Here is a 22166-nt window from a genome sequence, read left to right as displayed (position 1 = left end):
AATTTTCTCACAGACGATTCGTTGTTCTGTTTCTTGGACAATATAGCCGTTGTCGCAAAAAGTGACTATAGCGATAAATATCGTCTCGAAAGGTGCGTCCTTGCGACTGTGGGTGAGACAGGTTCCTTGCTGTAATCCTCCAATCGGAAAGACGCTTTGTATCGTACGATGTTTTACCTATGTTGTGTAATAATAGTGCGCCGAGCTACTAACAGCTGTTCGGGCTCGGGCCAGTCGGGCCATTGTCCTCTTTTATTCCAAGCCTGAGATGATTCAAGCGAATATTTCATTCTTTTCTTGTACCCGATCAATTTTTGCAGCTGTTGATATAGGTATGTACTGTAATTGGCCGTATGCGTATGGCGATGATTGTTTCACCGCATCGTAAAAAGTGATTGAATGGCGATACCTTTTAGGATGGGATTATTCTGTGGACTAATAATATGTTTACTGGATCAAATATTTGTGACTGACGATAGTTTATTCATTTATTTTCGTTTGTATTGTTACAGAAGTGCATGAAGGTGATGACTCTACGCTGCTAATGCTCGTCTATTAAAGGTAAGGACAATATTCATAGCCTTATCATTGTTCTGTCTTTATTTTGTCATCAACAGTTTAGAGTGTAAGCAACTGCAAAGAGCTAAAATAAGAAGTACCTTTAAAGAACTAAACATACAATTGCACCTCAATTTACTTTATAAATCAAACTTTTAATGATGTTAAGTTTAATTATTTAAAAGAAACGAGTGAAATATTTTGATCTCAATACGTTGCTGGTGGCATAATGTTAATACTATCGTTGCCAAGAACCTGCCAGGCGGATACATTTAATATGGAAATTAAGAGGCTTGGGTTGGCACTGAAAGTGTTAATTGCGGAAAGTAAATTAACAGTATTACCCACATTTGAGAGTAATTGGCGTAATGTGTGATGACAGTAATGTGTTACGGTGAGATCCTTTTTATACAAATCCGTTTCTCGCCAAATTAAAACGAGGGAAATTACCCTCATAAAATAAATATTATTTGAACTTACAGCCACTATAGGACTTATTAATAATTATCGGTTTACTGTTCCGAGTCAAAAAGGAAAAAGTTGCATATAAACACTCTCGTAATTAAACAGTAACTCTCGAATTACATGTCCAGCGTAATTATGTATTAGTTACTTACTCACTCAGTAGTCCAAAGGTTTAGTACTAAGGTCAGAATACATCCGTCAAGAATAAACATGGCTTAGTCAAGTTCATAATCATAAAATGCACTCGTTTCAAAGTTCGCAATAGGGCGAAATGAAAAGACAATTGATTTTAATTGAGCTGCGGCAATTATCGATGCTCAATTGTTACTTATTGAAGTGAGTGAACCAGTTTAATTTAGTTTTTAGACTGAGTTAAATATAAGACAATTCTTTGCAATACCTACCTGTGATTAAGTAGTAGAATTTAAAACTGTAAACATCGTGAATATTGATGTCAAAATTGTTGTAACATTACAATACAATAGCTATATAATTGGATAAAATGATGGTATAGTAATCTTATTTCTCTTATAACTTACCTAAATCTTTATTCTTCAAAAACTGATTAGAAATTTGCATTTTATCCATAAGAGTGGCAAAGCAATTTGATGATGATTTTGACCGATAAATATTAAATATCTATAATGATTAATGATTTACAGTAAGTATTTTCCTTTCGTTTCCTACATTTAGCACAGTTTGTTCAACCCTTTTCAAACACTCGTAATTATAAGGTAAATGATAATAGTGACATACCTACAATACTTTGCGTCAAACATCGCTATTGTCTAGTTCTAGCCAAAGTCCATAAACAGTTCGCATTGCTATTGCGTCATCGAGATTAACAAATCTTATCTATACTAGATAACAGTTGTTGGATTCCGATGCGAGTAGGTTGTAGGTGCTCGAGCATTGAGTGTGGCGAAGTGGAACTTTACGAGTTTCAAGTTCCATGTGTTGTGCATTGGTTGTCTGTGCGGTACATATGTGGACGAAATGTCAAAGATGTTGAAGTGCTGATGTTTTGAGACATAACGTGAGTTCTTTCTTTTTAACTATAAGTAATTTTAGATCTGCCCTAACGATGAACATAATACAATTTGCATACGTTGACGCGACAACGCCAATGCACGGCATCAACTGAGTGAATTGCAAAAAATTGCAAAAATGTGTTCATAGTTAAGGACCTTATAATTAGTCAAAAGTAAATTGATTCCATTGTGTTACGACAATTAAGCCATTTCAATTTAAGGTACATATATACATAAAATTCTGTCTATCGTATGCAATATACTTACCTGAGTATGAATTAAGTACAATATATACAATACAATAGAATTTACATGGTTAATTTTCGTTATACAATTGAATCATTTAACTTAAGACTAATCACTGCTTCTTAACTAAGCTTAATTACGTATTTTTTTTGCAATTCACCCAACTAATATTTTGATATACAATGCAATGCACAAGGTGACAGCTTTTTCTTTGCGTTTTTTTTTTGTACGAAACAACTCACAAATAGTCTAAAGTGTCCCAACAATGTTCCAAAACTCATTAGAATATTAACCTGTAAATTTAACCATTATTTTACTGACGCAATTTTAGGAAAAATAATTTCCTAAATGAAAGGACATCAGACAACCGAAAAGAACGTTGGTATTGAAACTTTGTATCATAGGTACCTATAGTATCGGACTATATTGGGTGGTTTTACGGTATGACATAGTACTTATCTAAACCAAGTCAAAACATATATGTATGTACAACTGACAGAACTAAATTCCGACTTTTAAATCTTTGCCAATTACCTTATCACAAAAAGAAACCATATTCGCTGGTATTTGTAAGTGAAATATAATTAATATTATTTATATAATTGCTTGACACGTAAAAAAATAATACTGAAAAGAATCCCATTTTTATCAGATGGACATACAGTTATTTATAAATATTATCGCAAGAGGGTCGAGCCAGTTCAAGAAAATAAGATTTGTTTTATTACTTAGTATTAGTATTATTTAATCATGAATCTGTGGCAAAAAAATATTTACGAAAATAGCTGACAGTACCAGTCAGCTATTCCAGTCAGTACATTTATGACTGATTATGTTTGATTATGTTGACTAATAATTCAACAAACCACGTTGCTCACTAACTATATGATCGCATTTCTTAACCCAGAAATCAAGGATTAAATAAATATATGATATAAGTACCTAGTTATAATCAAAGGCATTTTATTTTAATCCCTCAAGGATTACATTTACTCCTAACCTATAAGTTTAGCCACGGCTTCCGAAATTTGATTTTGAAATGGTCGCACATTGCGGTTTCATCATGGTCGAGCAACTAAAACTGCGAATGTCGCTCGTGTTGGCTGACATTGTATGCTTTATGACCTGGACTTTTAAGCCGCTTATGATGAAATAAAATGATGTGGTTTACTCGAATGTTGCCTAATATTGAATTTTATGATTGTAGAGATTTTTAAAAGTTTATTACTAAAAAATAATAAAAATCACTCATTTAAGCCTCAGGATTACGTGAAAACTGCACAATTTATGATAATAAAGCCAAAGAAAGCGGAACTTGCTCACCTTGATACACATTTCTTCATTAGCGATACGTTACGAATATAAATCAATGATTCAGATATCGTGTCGTTGATAATGATACAAGTGACCTTCCAAGATTATTCAACGAATCAGAAAACAATGCACAGATAAATATTAAAAGATTCAGTTTTTATTACGGCATTGATAACATAAATAATGAGCTTATAAACTACGGTGATGACGACGAAAAAAGTGAGGACAACATGTTCTGGCAATCAAGTACGATGACAGACGTTAACGAAGGTCAAGGCTTTAGGATAAACACGTAGTGATTTAGTGAAGTTACGCGTTTTACTTGTGATGTGCCACGCGGGTTAGGAGCATCATGATGACAGTTTAGATACATATACTTACTATTGCTTGTTTGACGTGTTCGTAATTCCCCGAGTTGATTGAATAATATGATTTTCCAACGTCATCTAAGAAACTTACATTGGTATCTTAAACGTAAACGAAACGTAAGATATGATTATGATAGTAAGTTCATTACAATATTAGTGCATTGAACATAATGTGTCTTTTGATCAATTGTATGTTTTTCATTGTGTACTTAAATTTAACGGTCACTTCTTTTTAAAGCAATCGGTTATTAGGGACATATTTATGTTTAAGGCTGTGAATTAGGATTGATATTGAAGTAATTGATTATGTAGCTTACCACTGATTTACTGTACATAAGGGCTAGAGGATGTACCTACTGCATCTATTTCTATAAGTACTATTGGGTAAAACTTAAAAAAATCCTTAGGAAAATTAGGTGCCAGGTATTAATTCTAGGCGTCGCACTGTCTCAGAATATTTGGCACTATTCCCAATATGCCAAATGTAAAACGTTTTGTTAGTAATCCAGTCCCAGACTCATTACGCTACGCCGGAAAGATCAACAGATGGTCACGTCTTAATAATTCAATAACGACAATGAGCGTTAAAAAAATTAAAAATTCAAAAGAAAACCGCCCGCTTAGCCAACATGACAATCGTTAACGCTCCGTAGCGTAGCGTAGTCATCTCTCTCTATCACTCTTCCTAATTAGTACGACAGTGACAGTTGCGTTTCCTTCGCTATGTAGCGTTAATGATTGGCATGTTGGCTACGCGGGCTGGACTTGACGCGCCAGTGCCGTAAACTGCTCTTAATGTTAAGTTATTCCTATTTCTATTGTGTAATTATTACTAAAGCAAGATAAAGTAAACGTTAATGCTTCAATATGTCTAATAAATACCGTTACTTCTAACTTTTTAGTGTTATCGTGCCTAACCATCTATTAGAAAATCCTTAGTCAACAAGTCTCGTAAAGACAACCTTGGTAGGCTAGAGTTTCTTCGTCTGCTACACCATAGATGTTAATGCAGACATAATTGCCTGGTAACCACGAAAATAAAATAAAATAAGCTGTACAAAATATGGTCTGTAATTTGTGTTGGCATTACCACACGTAATTTGAAATAAAATTGCAACAACATATTGGGCTCCATCTGTGTTTTTACTTAGTTATCTGGCTAAAATATCAGTCATCCTATAATAGGTGAGCGTGAGGATCTAATGGGGATGTATGACAAACATAATTTGCCCGTTTACAAACACTCCTGCAGGCTAAACGCACGCAGGCGTAACAATTCGAGGACCAAAATTTACTTATCTACCCTGTGATGCCGTTTTTTACGAGGAAGTTTTGTTTTTGTCTGAGTTCTAAAAGAATATTCATGTGTTAACTTCTTATATCAAGCAATTAGGTTAATTTGTAATATAAAGTTGATTTCGCAAATTATTATTTATAAAAAAGAAACTCGTCCTTACACGCAATGGAACCACCAACCAAAAGACAGCTGCTCAATTGTTTATCAACCAGTTTGTTATCCAGTAAATGTAAGTTTCAAACTTGTTTCCATTGGCAACTGCTTCATGAATTCAACGTGAATTTTGGTTTGCAAAAAAGCGTTTGACGTAAGCATTGACGACTGGGCGAATGTTGTGAATGAATAATACATTCCGAATAACATAGGTAGTACTGCTATGAAAATCTAAATTTACTAATGCCTCTTTTTCAGTTTATTTTCGATTACAGTCACATTGCATCTAAATATGGATCAAGCTCTATTTACGATGTCGCCCGACAGATGTTTTAAATAAGGATTATGTTTTACGGTAATAGGTTATGGCTAACTGGTTATTTGAGTTCTTGTTTTTATAGTCTTAATGCACCTGTCTACGGTAAATAAATGTGTACAATTTGGACAATTTCTATGTAACTATCGGGATATTCGGACAAATGACCATCAATGGTGAAAGAAATTAAGTGCGACAGCTCGATGGATAAGACCACATAGTGCTCGGCGGCGATATCTACATCAGCTGTAAAATTTGCGGCTACACAATTTTGCACCGCTGGATAGTGCGAGACTGGGCACGGCGAACTAGAAATGAGACCAGTGCATATAAATTTGTTATTTTTGCAATAAGTGCATATGCAGTCAGCTAACTACTAAATTAGGTGACACAGTTGCATCTTTCACCGCCCAAGCACATGGGCACCGCAATTATCTGGTTAAGATATCGCCTAATTTCTCAAATTATTCTATTTGGACCCCGTCCAATGCCGGACAATACCGTTCACCTTGAGTGTCACAAATAAAATGTGACTTTTCACTTATAATGCAGTGTTCGGGGAAATCTCTGGTTAGCAGCACGTGTGAAATTTGAGTATAGTGTTTGATATAACAGGTTGTTTTAACAGTGTATTTGTAAAGTGTGGTTATGTGCGTATTGTCTTTGTTTCACCGATGCCTGCGCTGATATGATGATACACTGTAAGTGATGGGTTTACGTTACGATATACGTTACGGATTGTGCATGCAGGCGATGATGTCCATTTGTTTTATAAAAGTGTTATTGTGAATTGTCGATAGTAGTAAGTACACTCACATGACGTAATAAATAAATCAGATGAGTTTCCATTATGTGTTCAGTGTTGAAATTATATACCATACCTAATATTGTTCCTTATATTTCATCATCATGACTAAAATTGGATCTAATCAATCAATATTGTACATGGTTTTGGTTTAATTACAATAATTCATGTGGTTAGTATTAATTGCGTCACTTTTAAGTACTTATTTCACTTTCTTCATTATCCACAATTCATTAACTTTCTATTTAAAAATCGTGATTTTAGTGTTGGTCCAATCTTAAACTTGCTCAGTATAACTTATAGGTATATTCATCTCGCAAAATAAGGGTTGACGAAGTTACCCTGTATATCTTATTAGTATCGTAGTGTTCATTTGATACCAACTATTTAATCAAATCAATAAGAAGCATCGAAGCGTTAATGACCCACACACGAACTGGCCATTCTGGCCAACATACATTACGCCACTCATTGCTCCACTTTACCACGGTCAAAATATTTTAGCCAGTATCATACTTCATTCTTTTCATAGGTATAAGGCAAAACATTGTCACTGCTGGTTATATCCGTGCTAATTACGTATACAATCTATTTGGACTTCCGTAACATCAACACAACTATAATATCGCATTGAATAATACCACAAATTTTATTATTTCAAGAAGTTTCAGTATTTATTCTTTAATCACTGATTAGTTAGGAATTTAATTTTATCGCTTTAAATCAATAATTTGGCATCGACATTTGCATTAAATGCGATTTTACTTTTTTTTCAATAAACCGTTTCAGGATGCGTAGGTAACCAAGGTTACAATCGTTCGCTCCGTGGCGAACGATACGGTAGTCTCTGTCTAGCACTCTTCCATATTAATACAACAGTGACAGATCAGATGCGTTTCGTTCGCTACGAAGCTTAAATGATTTCCATGTTGGCTACGCACCCACAGTAATGTTCTAGATCCCATTACCTTCTCGTATCCATCTTAATAACCATATTTACTAGAAAGTAATTTTAATTTTGCCTTTGGAGACGTTCATGAAGTTAAAATACTGATGTTTTTTGTGTGATATAACTAACGTTTGGTACATTAATTACTAATGAATTTTGCATGTTAGGTATTTGTTACCTTCCGTATTTTGCGGGTTCGAGTTAATTTGACACCGACGAAAAGGTCAACGTGCTGTCACAATGCTTTTACATTTACAGCGTATGTTATTTAAACGTACAATGTATTTCATTTTCAATGATAAAATTTAGCACTTATTCTGTTATTTCATTTTATGCTAAGTTTTCAATTTTAAATAAATAAATTCTGTCTAGAAAAGCTGGCCGCCCTATGGGCTGAAATTCGGCTTTCATTGACATAGAAACCGAAGTTGTTATTTTTACGTTTTTTTGATTAAAATAGGTTTTGCCCAGCATTGTTATGGTAACCTATGAATTTTAGACGATTTGGAATGAAAATTGTGGAGTTACGATTTTTTTTCAAAATAAATGTATGGAGCAGGAACAAGAAATCATCATTACTCAAGAACCGCAAAACAAACCATAATATCCTCGCAGGTGGTTATACTACGAATTATTTGTGATTTTTTGGCATACTACATATATCCGCCACAGGTGCGGTTTTTTTATTAAAAATCATTAATTGTTTCTATGGAAAAAGCACAAAAACCAAATTCAACATGTTAAGATTTTTTTGATTGAAATGGGTTTTGCTCAGTGTTTTTATGCTAAGTTATAAGTTTCACACGATTTGAGTTGAAAATGGTAGAGTTATGATTTTTTTTTCAAAAAAAATGTATGGAGCCGGAACAAAATATCAAAATATCTCAAGAACCACAACAAATACGGTAATATCCTCGCAGATAGTTATGCTACGAATTATTTGTGATTTTTTGGCATACTACATATATCCGCCACGGGTGCGGTTTTTTTTAAAAAAATCATTAATTGTTTTTATGGAAAAAGCACAAAAACCAAATTCAACATTTTAAGATTTTTTTGATTGAAATGGGTTTTACTCAGTGTGTTTATGCTAAGTTATAAGTTTCACACGATTTGAGTTGAAAATGGTAGAGTTATGATTATTTAAAAAAAAAAATGTATGGAGCCGGAACAAAATATCAAAATATCGCACCCGTGGCGGATATATGTAGTATGCCAAAAAATCACAAATAATTCGTAGCATAACTATCTGCGAGGATATTACCGTATTTGTTGCGGTTCTTGAGATATTTTGATATTTTGTTCCGGCTCCATACATTTTTTTTGAAAAAAAATCATAACTCTACCATTTTCAACTCAAATCGTGTGAAACTTATAACTTAGCATAAACACACTGAGCAAAACCCATTTCAATCAAATTAATCTTAAAATGTTGAATTTGGTTTTTGTGCTTTTTCCATAGAAACAATTAATGATTTAAAAAAAAAAACCGCACCCGTGGCGGATATATGTAGTATGCCAAAAAATCACAAATAATTCGTAGTATAACCACCTGCGAGGATATTACGGTTTGTTTTGCGGTTCTTGAGTAATGATGATTTCTTGTTCCTGCTCCATACATTTATTTTGAAAAAAAATCGTAACTCCACAATTTTCATTCCAAATCGTCTAAAATTCATAGGTTACCATAACAATGCTGGGCAAAACCTATTTTAATCAAAAAAACGTAAAAATAACAACTTCGGTTTCTATGTCAATGAAAGCCGAATTTCAGCCCACAGTGCGCCGATAATTGAAATGACCACGATGGCCACACTATCAAGAATGAAACAAAAAACTAAGTCAGGTTATAAATTTAGCGGCTAAAGTTGAATTATATGTGAACGTAGGACCCTTAATCTAGTAATATTTAGTTAGGTGACATGCACTCTATCTCGTAGAGGGACATTAAATGCTCTGCCCTAACATCAAACAAAACTTAAAGGGCCATTTAACATTAGATATGGTGCCAACACCTGTTATAAACGTACCATACTAACAATCTTTTCCATTCACCTAACCATATAATAAACGATATTAATTTCAGCGCATGTCAATGTATAACATATGTTAAAATATTAAATTTTAGTTTTCTAAATGATATAGTGGTAGTATTCAAATTGTACAGTGTTTTGATTTGAGACTCGATTAATAAAATTCAAATGCCGCTCTCTCTTGGCCTACACCATAAAACGAGTCATTCGGTCCAATATTAACACAAAAAGACTTTCAAGTGCTAATTCAACTGCCTGTGCGTGGACCTAGGAACACTGGCGAGCAGTTTAACGACGCGCTGCGTCGGCGCATAAAGCGGTTGCATTAACGAGACTGGGAGGCGAGGCTCTTATTCGAATTGCTTACCAACCAAGAGAGAAATGACGGTCCAAGCGAACCAGTTAATGGTTCTTCGAACATCACATGGTTACTTCGTTTATCGAGATTATGTTCTTTTGTTCTTCTGAGAACTAAACTCTCCTGAACTCTCTCAACCAATAGGAATACGCAGTCAGAATGATTGGGTGTTTTTATCGCCTCCAGGAAACAATTAAATTATAAGAAGAAGCACTAAAATTATCGATGTACTTTGGAGTACCGCAAAATCATTTTGTTTATGTTAACGTTTATGTTCGCTAGACGCCCATGCGTGTTCATAGGGGTGTGTGGGTACATATCGAAAATTATGCGTATTATGCGTATGAACATAGTTTGGCATCTTGGCAAACGAATTTTACAATAACATATGTGTCTATAATATTCTTGACATTATTTAGCTACAATAAACGTGCTTCTGCTTCTCTCTCTTCTCCTCAAAGACTCCTTAAATCGCTATAAATGTTTAAACGAAATCGATTTTGAAATAATACGAGTTTAATCAAACAAACGGCACATTTATAAATTCTGTGAATAATCACGAAGTTGTTTCAAAACAACCCGCAAACTGTCTGTTCGGAAAAGTCAATACTGGCTGAAAGAAAAGTACTGTTACCGCCATTGTTCGGATTTGAATACAAACGCACGATCACGTCAGTCATGCGTGGTCTAAACATTATACGGGGTCCAAACCTAAATTACTGAATCGTCTAAACCAGTGTGTGGCTTAACATACATTGCCGCAGTATAATAGATCCTTAAGAAATACGTAAACATGAGCTGATGAATTTCAAATAGCTCAACAAATTTAATACAATTATAGGTACAATCCATAGCTAAGAAATACTCCATAAAGTAAAAAAGAAAAAAAATATTAAAAGAATTATTTTTTTGCCAATAATAATTCTTTTTTTATTTTGTATTATTGTTGGAGAAAATAAGTGTGGCTAGTGGCTACCACCAGTTCGGCACTGACATAAACGCTATCGAGAACGTAACTTACTTTCTATGCATCTCGCTCGTACTCGCACGCTGTTAGCTTAACAGTCTCTTGACGTGAAACATGTATTTCATACAATTTTTTTATTCTTTGACATTTGGAGGACTTTTATACCTCCAAATCTTATTAATGTCATTATTATTTTTCTCAGACCGTGGGAACCTTATACATCTCCAAACTTTATGTATTAACCGTGGAGACTATACGTCTCTGTCATATTGTATAATATACTTGACTTGGTACATACTAGTTATGTATTCTGTTCATTAGTTTATGAGACTGCTCGCTTAACAGTCCAGACCACACGCGATTTATTTATTCAGTATAAATTTTATTTTGACACTTGGAGAGACTTTACACTTCCAGGTCTTATTAGTATTAGTACTCTGACATTGGGGACCTTTTACATCTCCAGATTTATTGTATTTTTAACCATAGAGACTATACATCTCTATTGTATTGTAGTAATTATTTATTTTAAGATTATTATAATGTAATGTTTACCCAGGTATTGGCTGTTGTATTTATAAATGTTGTTATGTATTTTTCATGTCACAATATGATGTTACTATAAAAGTTGTATTGACTTGTAAAACAGCCCTTGAGGCCTACTTGCAGAATACATTTTTTGAATTTTGAATTAAGTGCGAGCGAGACGTATAGAAAGTAAATTACGTTTTCGATAGCGTAGAAGTCAGTGATTCATGGCACGGGTAAAGACATATTATAAAATGTTGTGCCCTAAGCATCTTACTTTACTTTATTATGAGTTGAAGAAGTAAGAACTGCCATTTCCAGCTTCAGCCAGCCGCTAATGATTTGCCGGCAGGCGCAGCGCCCTCAGGCACACACTAACGAGACGTTAGTTCCATAACCATAGTCATTCAAATATCTCTGCACTAATACAGCCATTACTGCCATTAGGCTATCGTTGCCTTGCACTACGCGATACATTTTATCTCAAGATTTATTGTCGGCCTACGCTGGAAAATCGTGACGGCAACGAAAATATATCTGGCTTGCGATAAAAGAGCGTAAGATCATTGGCGTCCATAACAAATATTACGTCTTTCTGTACTAGACTATCTTCAGGTTCAAGTGCATATAAATATTAACGCGAAGAGATCGACCATGAAGTTTATGTAATGTACTAGTCTGCGAGCTGTTTAGATTTTCTGTTAGATACAATTTAAAAATTTGTTAAAACGTTTGATATTTTGCGATCGTGAGAGTTATTACGTAGCTAGTCGTGATTGCGCTATTTTCTTCTTATCTCTTGATAATGTTGAAGTACGTGAAATTGTACTAACTCGCTGATATAATTATTTAAAACAAGTTTATTTACTTGTTGTAATGCGCTAAGCCGCTTAGGTTAACCCAGCCAGGTATAGTGTTTTAGAAAGCTGTAGATGAAAATAATCATCGTCAGGGAAAAAAATAAAAAGGATTATAGTTCGTGACACGAAGATCGTGTCATTCATGAAGACGCGTGCCTCGCGTCTACTTTAGGCTTGGTACTGGAAAACACAGATATAGTATATTTTCTATAGATGTGCCATACGCAGGCGCCCGTGAGCGATAGAACATACGCAATGCGACAAATTTAAAAACACGTATTAACGTTTCGGACAAAATACCATAATAACCTATGTAATTTGGTGGGGTTCATTGTTACCCACCATAAAAACAATGGGCAACGAAAAACGTTTACGTGAATGAGGACTTTTTAGAATTAGGCAGAAAGGAAAAGTAAGACCATGACAAGGATAATATCACTTTCCTACTCCTACTGAAAGTTCCTTACGACCATTCCGTTCGGTCAATTCCCTCCCTTACCAGAGTTGTAGTATATTCATCGGAAAACACTTCTCTTTGCTTCGTAATCTTTTGATGGCAATAGTAAAATTCTGTTCCAGATATGCCATGTCAGGAGGAACATTTCTTGAAAGATGAAATTTTATTCATGGTTGCTTTAAAATGAATATAAAGCGGAGTATATTTTTACTGCAATGTGCTGCATTCAAATATGACGTATTAGTAGCACGCTATCATATTTATTTTTTCAGTCACGAATCGCTACTTATTCTAAACATCGTACAAGAATGAGAAATCAAAAAGGATGTTTACAAAAGATGTGATCATGACGTAAGAAAAATGTTTTGCCACTTTTCAGCCAATCATCAGCTAATGTAAACACAGTATTTATTATTTACGCAAATAATCTTCGTCAATAAATAACATTGGTAAAAACGTATTTGCTTATTAATATTTTGTTACCCGTCGTCAATCACAGCAAACATTGTTGGTTGTTATTTACGAAAATATCTTTAATGATAGTTATTTTTTTACAAGGAGGCAGTTGTTGTATCGATACCCGATAATCTGATAATATAATACCCGAGCAAGCAAATTTAGCCCTCGAGTGAAACTCAAAATTTTTCACCACACCAACCCGAAGAAAATGTTAAATGTAAGATATCAAACAAAATCAATCCAAATCAAATCCAAATGAACGTCATTAAATATGTATCACTCAAAATCATCATTTAAAAGTCGATTCTTCCAGCTAACAAAGACAAAACTCAAAATTTGCATAACTTTGCTCCATATGTGGATAAAATGCAACTTTTTCATCAGTTCTTGAATTTTCAAGAGAGCCTTTACCATTTTGTGGTGAAAATGACGTTGTAAGCATCCAAAAACATTGTTATTAAGTTGTAACTTCCCATACGGCGGATCACTGCCAGCAAGTATGTTGCAGTGTTGCATGTCCACCGGCCTTGGTGACTCATGCAGTTTCTTCATGATGTAAAATTCCTTTCGCTTTCATATTTCGGTAACTTACTGGACCTAAGTAAAATTCCTGATAGTTCCTAACTTGGATATAATTTTATATTCTTTGATTGTATTGGTATTTAATCAGTTTCACATTTTCCGACAAGTGGTCATAAATTGCCTTTATTTATGTATGTATGTATATGGATATGTATTTTATGTATTTATTGTTTTTAATACATATAAATCTTCAATATATATAATATTTTCATGTTTGATATATAATGCTGTTCTATTAGTCTACGTAATCTCATGTCAGCACTACCCGTTCATTGTTGTTGGTTTCCTGCTACCCAGAGGTTGTCGGGGAGAGATCGCTTTTTAGCGGTAAGACGGCCTGCTGTTACCAAGTTGTAATTTTTGTTCTGTTTTGTATCTTTATTTAATTATTTGGGGCGCAATAAAGAATATATTATTATTATTCTATAGATACATATATATAAAGATATGCTGAAACTTGAAAGTAATATTTTTTCTTTACTTTGCGCATAAGCAGGCTACTGGAACTGTTTATTAGTTATATGCATAAATTTACAACCAGTTCACGCTAAGATCTAATGCATTGTTCAATATCAAACATAATACCCGTGTACCCTACGAAAATAACCACAGCACAGGTACGTTAAACAAATTCCTAACTGGCAGTCAAGTTCATTCAAGGTTCCAATAACTGATGTTAAAAATAACATCCAATCTTCTTATTTGCGTTTGTATTGCAATTTGTATGTGCGTGTTGGGACTGCTGGGGGATCGGGAGACAGGAAAGGCCAAATAACGAGTAATCTCGTTAAACGTATGAAGGTTACCTTATGTTTCAGTTTAATTCAGGAGCTGTGGGAAATACTGATAATGCTGACTAGTTTATAACCTATGCCACTGTAAATAGGTGGTGATATGACATAAATATTAGCTGTATGACAAGGAATAGAGAAGATGGTTACATTTTGCTGTTACATTTTTAGTAAACTCATAAGTATAACATCATCGTTTGATCGACACATTACTGGTTCCAAAAAAAGAGTACCCAGTCACCAACATTTCATGTGTAAAATCCTCATTTTGCTCACTTTCCTTAAACTGGCTATATATCTATCTATAGATATAGCATCTTGTCATACGAGAGACCAAGCAAGTACAGCGGAACTTGTCATGAAACATGACTGTGGTTAATACCTATGAGTACAAACGTCACTATTATCTAAATTAGGTAGGAGGTGGACATGTTATGCAGGATTGGATGCTGTCGTGTTACTTGCTTGTTGGTTTTACCTCTCATATTCATCTTTCTGCGAACTTACGTCATACCTGGTTGTGATTTCATCCACCTAGACGAGATCTAATCTTACGTGACATGCACATATTTGTACATAGTACACAAGATTCGAAGTTAGTAAAATTCGTATTTAAAGTCATTTACTTGAAACGCAAAGCATTTCAAATAGGTATAGATTATAGAGATTTTTTTTTATTGTACATTATCTTTCATGATTATTTTATAAGATCAAAATAAATCATATGCTTGTAGATGTGTACATAATTGTAATGTTAAAAATATTGATAATTAAAACCCTAATAGTTTGCACCGTCAAACATAACAAACGTAAGTGATAGGTAGTCGAAATTTGTTTAAACTTTGATTTTTTTTGCGCAAGAATGCGGTAAAAAAAAATGAATGAGTTACCGAAAATCCCATACGGTTTTTATCCGTAGTGGGGCAGTACTGTTCGGGATATTGATATTGATGCCAAAGGGCATCTGCTTGTAAGCAGAAAGTAAATAAACCAACCATGATTAATCTTCCAGGAATACCTGTATGTTCCTCCTGATTACATGGTCAGAACAGTGGGCATCAAAAGTGTTAATTTCGTCGTCCATAGTGCATTTTTTTTAAAGATTAGTCAATACAAACGGTCGACTCATCCGTCCTTTTGGTTCAGTAGTGTGGGTAGTATTGTTTACAACCGCTCTTGCCTCATGACTTGCGAGCGGCGTTTGCGCATGATGTCACACTTGTCGTAATCTTGCGACAATAAACGACAATTCCACGCAAATTGCCAGGTATAACGTCCACAAATGTAATCATAGTTGCAAAATTCTACATCTGTATCTCTTTTAATTTTCCTACAGTTCGTTTGTTTTAGCGTTAGAAAAAAGGTAAATTATGTTGACCTGTCTTTTCATTGAAAATTATTGAAAAACGCTATTTAAAAATTAGTTTATATTACTTATGAAAGCAATATAAACTAATTGAAAGCAAAATAATGTATATATAATCGTAAATGATTTATAATTGTAACATTTTGCTTTTACTTATTTTTCAAAGGTATATTTTAATTAAAAAAGACGTCAAGATCGCTTACTTTCTTTCTAACTACTGCTAAAAAAAAGGAACCACGATTACGTAAAGAACCTCAAGTTTAATATTGCCGTATACACTTAAATTAGGCTATCCAGATAAATATATTTAAATATCTGTTTATTTTGTATTAATTTAAATTGCTTACTTTAGTAAAAGAAAGTAGTATAGACAGACTATAAAGTTGAAAAATAGTAACAAATAACAGACTGAAAACTCAGATGGTGTGTTCCAAACAAACGATACGTACATAGCAGATAACATTGATAAATACATCTACGTCTTTAGTTACCTACTTCTGCCATTAACCTGTCTCTGATTCCAATCTGCGCAGCACCCTGGACTCGTATGTCACATTGGCAACATAAATCATCCATGCCCCCTGTAGAGTTCCGCTGCAGGCGTGGGCATTCGCACAAGCGTTTAACCGCCTGCTTCCTGCCGCCCGTCTAACATTGAGCCATTTTAGCCGGCGGCCAAGTGCACCGATGTTTATTGCTAACAGAAATAGAACGCTTAAAACCACTAGGAATAGATTTATGTATATAGCGAATTCCGGAACATTGTGTGGATGGTGCTCTTCTGTAACTCATTCATTGACGCTGATATCGTAACTTTGTAAATATTGTATGAAATGTTCACGACACAGACAAAAAGAACTTAACAAATTAACTGGAAAACAATATTTCACCATACCAACGCAAGAAAAATACTAACTGTAAAATATCAAACAAAATGAAACCAAATAGAACCCAAATGAACGTTATTAAATATTTATCATTCAGAATCATGATTTAAAAGTCAATTCTACCAGCTAACATAAGTAAACAACTCAAAATTTGCATCAGATTACTTTGCCACACATGTGGATAAAATACAACTTTCTCATCCGTTTTTGAACAATCAATAGAGCCTTTACCAGCTGGTGTGGTCAAAACAATATTATGTCGGCCGTCATTTATAAAGTCTGTAAAAAAAGTTGCGCAATTTTTATCTCACATTCGTTGGACAAATTATTGCCGAAGTGCCAAATGTGTTGCGAGAAATTTATCCCCTAGTGGATATGTAGTGGGCTTTATGAACATTTAATTTGAAATGGTACTGCTATGAATGAAAGGAAACGCCTAGATTCAAATTGCCGGCTGAACTGCAGTTGCACTAATTGAAGAGGTGGAGTTGATAGGCAATAGACTGCGGAGGACCGCAGTTATCTACTAGCCACTATATTTAGATGAAAATATCGGATGTTACGATTTATTCCATTACTTCGAACTGTTTTGAATAATTGGTATCGATTCGTTTATCTAGTGGGATGTTTATGAGCGTTGCGGCTGAAACGTTATACCGTTCATGACCGCAACAGATTAGCGTTAAACGTATGTAGTTAGACGTGAATTACAGTGACACTGGGTGATTGAGTTGATCGCAAAGTTCACGAGCTTTAGAAACATTTCACGCCGTTATGAAACAGCTGCGATATAAGTAGTTACAATTTGTCATCGACGATGTTAATGAAATTATCTGCAACACCCTTTCCATTGTTACCCGAAATAGTCGAGTAGCTACTACCTAATAGTGTTCAAAACGAAAATGAAAACTCATACTTTATTAATCATTGAAGTCCTAAGGAACATTTTGGAAATTATATTAATTGTTTTATGTTTTCTTTCTATTCCAGGTGCAGAGTCTATAAGCAAAATGAGTATACTCCGTGCATGGGCTAGCCTGCTGGTGGTGTCGGTGCTGCTCGCGCCGGTCCTGTCCTCCGTCTGTCCGGACAGCTGCATCTGTACAACCACCCGCGACGGCCTCCACCGCGCCGCCTGCAGCAACCTCGCCGAACTATATAAGTTCACTCTCCGCCAGAAACATCACAACATCAACATCCTAGATCTGTCACATAACAACATCACCAAAATCTCCCGGGAACTCGATCGATTAACCGAAGTCGTCACGCTGGATTTATCGACTAATGGTATCACCGAAGTTGGCAAGTTTTTGAACAATGCGAAGAAATTAGTCCATCTTAATTTGGCTAACAATAGAATAGAGAGGTTGTCACTTATGCATCTTGCGACTAGTGTCAGTTCTTTAGATTTAACTAATAATCTATTACGAGATGTGCCTAACAATATCGGTCATTTAGCTAGCTTAGAACATTTAGAACTGGATGGCAACCCACTTGATTGTACCTGCGATAATATCAAAGCACGAGATCATCTACTGGCCTTAAATGTTCATATAGATGCCGTAAAATGCAATTCTCCAAGAAAACTGAAAAACAGGTCATGGTTAGAATTGAAAGCAAAGGACTTATGCAAAATAAAAATTGAAACAGAATCCTTAGATATGATGATGGGTGACCAACCCCCAGTTGATGCCGTAAAAATTGGTGAAGAGACTATGGAACTGAAATCTATGCCTGTAGTCGCTTCTAGTGATTTAGACGATGGCAATGTCATACATGGCCAATCTCAGGCAGACGACGATGATAATCAGCAATTTTTAAAAGTAGGGCATATGCCTACGGTATCTCATTCAGACTATATCGGATCTGAGGGTTCAGGCGATGTGGAAACTGCGACTGACTCTGAAATTATTACGCATAAGCACATAGATGATCTAAATGCAGAAATACAAACTACTGATGACCCGAGGGAAGGATCTGGCGAGGGTTCTGGTTTTGTTTCTCCCGATAGCGATTATGACAGTGAAAGTACTACATCATCTACAATTCCGCCTAATTATGATGATTTCCATCCAACTCCAGTCACACCATTATTTAACGATGAATTAAATGACACCACACCAAACTTTCCATCGGTGGAACCACCCACTTTATATGTAGGAGGATCTGATTGGCATCTCAAAACTGATGAACCATCGACCGAAAAACCCGCCATCACACCAGTTACTCGGGATACAACAGTTTCTGAACAAATTAGAATAACTCCGGCGGGAGTTCAGGAACCATCGTCTGAAGAAAATCCTGCACCTCATAAAACTGGTACTTATGTATGCATTGCAATTATTATCGTTCTATTAGTGGGGCTCATTGGATTTGCTATAATCAAAGGTCAAATGAGAAAACGAAGGGATAGGCGACTTTTACGTCAGCAGAAAAGAGACATCGAAAATGCTTCCAAAGAAATGGTCGATATGAATAAATCACTACTAGGTAAACCGGCAGTACTAGAACCTCCCATCGAAAGAAAAGTTAATGGTAAATACGAGCTCGTACCTACTCATGAAAGCTACCCAAAAAAGGGTGAGAACGGGGATATTGGCAACGGCATTAAACATGGAGATAACAATGGCGTTAGAACCGGTAGTCCAAGAGATACAAATCAAAACAAAAGCAGTTCAAAAGATAATAACTTAGCTGAGGAGTCTCAACAGAACGAATCTTTAGAGTCTACTCCAGCGTCTCCTGATTCGAGAAAAGACACTCACTCTTTATCAAGTGAAGATGTTTTTGTGCCTATCAATGACAACGAAGCACCTCATTTAAATGGTAATACTGACATGGATTTGTCACAACTTTTACTGAATGGTGATCAGAACACAGAGTCCGATTTCTTATCGCCGTCTCGCGAATACGTTCCAGTGTATTCCCCGGACATGGGTCGAGTGCGAATTAAGATGACCGAGACGCCGAAGCCGAAAACCCCAGTACTCGTCACGAGGAGTCGGTCCAACGCCGGCGACATTATCATAACCCCGTCCTTGGACGACAGCACACGCAAGTCAACCACTTGAAAATTGGTTTCGGTTAGTAGAACACTTGGTGTAATACAATGTCAGTCAACAAACACTTCACTAATGGCAAAATTCTGTGATTTTATTGTGTGGATATTCGTTGGGATTATCACGTTGAAGCATTTGAAAATGTTAGTGCGTGTGTGAGTTAAGTCTAGAAACTTTGCTGCCAAAGTGTGTTTGTAGTCTACAGTGCCTTTATAATAAACTTTTTAGTAGTATAAATATATTTATGAGAGTATATCGAGCAATAAGTAAAATATTTTTGTACGTGTAAAAATGTTGCCATGTTCATGATAGCTGTAAATGTCGTTTTAGTTGTTTCTTTATAATGGTCTCGTAGAAATATACGTTTAAAACCAAAAGTGTATGTACAGACATACAGTGTTATATCGCTTAGATATTTCAAGCACATCTGTACCTTGAGTACAATTTTTGAATTGTAATTTCAATGGTTGTGTACTTATTTTTCCTGAAAATACCGAGCTACTACAGCGTCAAGTAACGAACTGGGACCAATTGAAATCGAGAAGGCGACTGAAGGTGCCATGTCGAATTGCGAACTTCGACAATTAGCCACATAAACAAAACTAGTGATATGGTAACAACTTCCCCTTTGTCACTTTCTCGGGTCGAATGACCCCTATAGATATTTGAGCTGGCTATGTTATATCAACTGTCTTCTTATTAGAGATTTATTCTTTATCGGTCTGGCTAAACGTAAGTTCCTCTAAGTTATGCTATTGAGTTTAGTGTTTAAGAATGTGATACCAATAATTTTAGTAATCTGTACTATTTTTTATGTATACTCCTATTGAAATTTCCATTTCATGATTTCTGTATTTTGATCACTTATTTTCCATCATTGAGCTTGTATATTGTTGACATTTAATCACTTATTAATTTTGGTTTAATATAAGTTTTTTTTTATAAATCAATGAACAAAACAAAACAAAGTAGATCGTTAAGGAGAAAAATAATGTATTTTAAAGTAATCAATACAAATGATATAAACAGTTGGTCAAGACTTTGTCGTTTTACTTAGTACCTACCTATCTTGCAATGAGGACTTTCAATGAAACAAGTGATGATCGTACCTAGAAAAGGAATTGGTAATAATTAACGTGTAGACCGAGCATTTTTTGAAAAAATTGTTCACAGCCACGCTTAGCTAAATCCTACATAAGTTGTGCGTAGTTTTTATAAGAAATGCGTAAATATATAAAAATACGAGCTAAGTGTATTTGGGTAACTTCGAAAGCGAGATAATTTTGAAAATGGCAAATCTAGACACGAGACAGCGTATCAAGCCAAGTTCAAAAGAAGAGAACTGGCGACGCAGCGGCCGTGTGTTATAAATATATACACGAACCGTATGGAGACACCCAAAAACCCTACGTAACTTAAAACCTATTTAACATAAACAAATGAAATTTATTATTATTAACTAGCATCACAAATTGCATGGATATAGCTCAACCGGTTATATATTAAGATGCAAACATCTACAAATCGGGATTTTTTTCACCGACTGACTGATTGACCTACTGACTTGTAAAACCTAACCGACTTCCAGATGACCTAGCAAGTTGTGACATCCAGCTAGGTAATTGTGTGGCAGGTATCAACAAAATAAATTTTAGAAAAACAATATAAGCAAATATAGCCTGTACGTAAAAACTAGCCACGTCTATTCCTGAAATTTAATTACATCCCAAATGAACTAGAACTTGGCACCCATATAGATCTCAATTATTTTGCCGATGAAGTCAACAACGACGCATAATCTTAATATTGATCTTGGCTCTGATTTCGCATTTATGTTTTTGATGGGATATCTACTAGTATTTATTAACTAGAAGCACCCCTCTACTATAGGTACGCTAGATGCCTTTAGTAAGTAACTTTTGCAGTAGGGTAAGTGTTGCTAAAGTACAAAATCTTCTGGTTTTATTAGAGTATAGTTCGTGTCAAATCTAACCTTTAATAATATAACATTACGAGTCAAGGCACGCGTCTTCGTGAATGACACGATCTATAATAGCCATTTTAGAAATTACCCCGCTTTAGAAGCTATCCCAATACGCCAAAAAATGCAATTTGTATACAATCTGGCACGTATGGTAAGTAGTAAAATTTGACACAAACAAAATTATGCAACTAAATTAATAGTAGTACTTAGTAGACCTAGTAGAAAAATACTTACTCATATTACTCGTAAACGAATCGAAATCTTGCTCAGACTAGCTCCTTGAATCAAAACCTCCATCGTTTCGTAGTACACAGCACTGTATCTAGACAAGTT

At 35.0% G+C, this 22166-nt stretch overlaps 1 protein-coding gene across 2 annotated transcripts in view; it reads left to right on the top strand.

Annotated features, from left to right (window-relative positions):
* Positions 1-20888, top strand: part of LOC133518851 (protein windpipe) — a 44723-nt gene extending 23835 nt beyond the window's left edge. Inside the window, exons 2-3 of one of the 2 annotated variants that reach the window (XM_061852592.1) lie at positions 513-561; positions 17781-20888. In XM_061852592.1, the coding sequence (XP_061708576.1) occupies positions 17801-19861 (2061 nt within the window). In that variant the 5' untranslated portion in view covers positions 513-561; positions 17781-17800 and the 3' untranslated portion in view covers positions 19862-20888. Of the gene's footprint in view, positions 1-512; positions 562-1953; positions 2060-17780 lie in introns of those variants that run through there. The other variant, XM_061852593.1, reaches the window with a different exon arrangement.
* Positions 20889-22166: the final 1278 nt, after the last annotated feature.

This window comes from Cydia pomonella, chromosome 6 (assembly GCF_033807575.1).
Source record: "Cydia pomonella isolate Wapato2018A chromosome 6, ilCydPomo1, whole genome shotgun sequence".
Classification (NCBI taxonomy): domain Eukaryota; kingdom Metazoa; phylum Arthropoda; class Insecta; order Lepidoptera; family Tortricidae; genus Cydia; species Cydia pomonella.
Note: the sequence above shows the minus strand (reverse complement) of the source record. Positions and strands in the feature narration are given on the sequence as shown.